Source organism: Octopus bimaculoides, chromosome 25 (genome assembly GCF_001194135.2).
Source record: "Octopus bimaculoides isolate UCB-OBI-ISO-001 chromosome 25, ASM119413v2, whole genome shotgun sequence".
Classification (NCBI taxonomy): Eukaryota; Metazoa; Mollusca; class Cephalopoda; order Octopoda; family Octopodidae; genus Octopus; species Octopus bimaculoides.
In genome coordinates, this window is record NC_069005.1 from 27,573,917 (window position 1) to 27,576,759 (window position 2,843).

The following is a 2,843-nucleotide window of genomic DNA, read 5'->3' on the forward strand; positions in this document are numbered from 1 at the left end:
TATATATATATATATATATATATATATATATGTTTTATCTCTATCTGTCTGTCTTTCTCTTCAACAGGTTTAACTGGGGGCCTGGCTGCTCCTTTAGTGGCCGCTGGTGCTGGTGCCATTATAGGAGGTGCTGGGGCAGCAGCTCTTGCTACTACCACTGGTCTCGCTGTCATTAGTTCCTTGTTTGGTGTTGCTGGTGCTGGACTAACAGGTCTCTTTTACTATTCTCTGTTCGTGTGTCTGTCTGTCTGTCTGCCTATCTGTTATCCATTTGCCTGTCTCTATCTGTCTGCATATCTGTCTATCTATCAATGTATGTATGTATGTATGTATGTATGTATGTATGTATGTGCCTGTCTATCTATCTATCTGTCTGTCTGTCTGTCTGTCTGTCTGTCTGTCTGTCTGTCTATCTGCCTCTGTCTATCTATCTATCTGCCTCTGTCTATCTATCTATCTGCCTCTGTCTATCTATCTATCTATCTATCTATCTCTGTCTCTCTCTCTCTCTCTCTCTCTGTCTGCTTGTCTAAAAATCTGCCTGCCTGCCTGTCTATCTGACTATCTGTCCATTCATCCATCCTTCCAACCATCCATCCATCCATTCATCCGTCTTTATTTATCCATAATTTGGCATATCTATGTTGTTGAGCTTTATCTATGTTTCCATCTACCTTCAGATATGTACTCCACATAGCTCACTCTATCTCACCCTCCTTTTCTATCATCCCTCTAACTCTTCCCACTCTCTCATCCCCTCTTTCTCCATCACTATCTTTCTTACCTCCTCTCCTCTTATTTCTCTCTATTTGTTTTTACAAGATAGTCAGATGAGAGGGGGGGAAAAAGAGGAAGAGGAAGCAGAACAGTGCCTCTGACTTCTCACAGTTTCCCTCCTCTTCAATCTCTTGCAGGATACAAAATGAAACGGCGTGTTGGTGCCGTGGAAGAATTTGTCTTTGAGCCTCTTGTGCCTGGTTTAAGACTTCAAACTGAAAACATGGGTAAACAACTTCATATAACGATTGCTGTCAATGGATGGCTTAATAACACAATGAAAGGTAAGCTTATCATCTCAACCATCACCTTAATCATCTTAACTTCACCATAACCTCCATCTTAATCATATTAACCAACACCTTAATCATCATCTTAATCATCGTCTTAAACATCACCTAAATCATCGTGTTAATCATCTTAACCATCATTGTAAAATGGTTGGCGTTTGGAAGGGCATCCAGCTGTAAAAACCTTGCCAAAACTGACCTTGCCCCTGCTTGTGCCATGTAAAAAGCACTCAGTCCACCCTGCAGGGTGGTTGGTGTCAGGAAGAGCATCCAGCCATAAAAACCCTGCCAAATCAGACACAGTTACTTGGGATAGCTTTCTACCTGGCGCCGGCTCCCGTCAACCGTCCAACCCATGCCAGTATGGAAGACGGATGTTAAACGATGATGATAATGATGATGATGAATTCAGCCTTCTGTCTCCTAGCTGATTTCACAACCATAAATGCATTGCAGTTGCTCTCTTGATAAAGCTTGGTGATCCTGAGTTGATCTTGTATTCCTCCGCTTAGCACCAATGTAAAGAAGCATCGTTGGCTCAGTTGAGCTCTTCCGTTACTGCTTCACAATCTTCCATGACTTTGCCGTATCCCTGGTAGGGTGGCTGAACGGGTGCTACACCTTGCCAAAGGGCAACCTGCAACTATACAAGGTACGGTTGTTACTCAGTGAGGCGTTTTCAAAATACCTGTGTACCTGGATGTACTTAAAATAATCTAGGACAGTTATAACTGGCTCTTCTTAAAAAATCTCAAGACATCTGGAATGCATGCATGCACACACACATACACACATACATAAGGGCCGGTTTCCCGTATGTACTTAAACGACATCTGTTAAAAACGAATTATTTTACATCTCCTGCACTTTGCCAATTTCTATGCCGTAAGCCTGATATGCTTTCAATGTTGAAAATATTTTGTGATTATTTTCAGATTACAAAGAGCCTTGGCAGACTTTGAACGAGAGTTTGGAACAGTACAGTTTACGATGGGAATCTCGATACCTTCTGGAACTGGGGAAGGCCTTTGAATATATGGTCGGAATGGCCATTGGTGTGGCCACCCAGGAAGTGCTCAAATATACCATTTTATCTGGTTAGTGGTTACTTTTTACTTAACACCATCACTACGACTGTGTTTGCTGCCACTTTCTCTCTTGCTTTCTCTCTTTTTCACATTCCGGACGTTTTGGAACTTTTTCAGGTGAGACATTAATTAATTTCAAAGAAATACAAAACCCTAATCTCCTTCAAAGTAGAACCCTCTGACTCCAATGCCCTTGTTGTAGTGCCCCTGCCTCTTTGTGAAGGCCCCATGGACGTCCCTCCAAAGTCAAGGTGTCCAGGACTCTTGCCACAGCCTCCTTCATCTTCTCCTTCAGCTTGAAGAACAGACCAAAAGTTGCAGCGACCAAGGTCTGGACTGTGAGAAGGGTAAGGGCAGTTTTGATGCCAATCTGTGTCAAGTTGCTGGTTACCAGGATGGTGGAATTGTGGATTGGTGCATTGTCCTGGTGCAGGTGTGACGATATCTCCTCCTGACGTTTTGCGATGAAATCTCCTCCTGAATCCCACCAGACTTCTACAAAGTACTCACTCCTTGTTGCCTGTCTGGCCATAGGGAACCCAGAGGATGTAGATGATACCTTTGCTGTTGAAAAACGGGACCATCGTCTATCCTCTTGCTGTGCCAGTGAAAAACATGCCCAGCCCCTAAGTTAATCCATGACCAGCCTGGAGCATTTCATAAGGAGGAGGTGGTGGTGGCTCCTCCT

General features: G+C 43.4%; 1 protein-coding gene across 1 annotated transcript in view; it reads left to right on the forward strand.

The window, feature by feature from the left end:
* LOC106879683 (transmembrane and coiled-coil domain-containing protein 4) overlaps positions 1-2,843 on the forward strand; it is a gene marked incomplete at its 3' end in the record, with an annotated part of 35,646 nt that overhangs the window by 24,054 nt on the left and 8,749 nt on the right. Inside the window, exons 7-10 of the mRNA XM_052976640.1 lie at positions 68-211; positions 915-1,061; positions 2,003-2,168; positions 2,451-2,502. Of these exons, the coding sequence (XP_052832600.1) occupies positions 68-211; positions 915-1,061; positions 2,003-2,168; positions 2,451-2,502 (509 nt within the window). The remainder of the gene's footprint in view (positions 1-67; positions 212-914; positions 1,062-2,002; positions 2,169-2,450; positions 2,503-2,843) is intronic.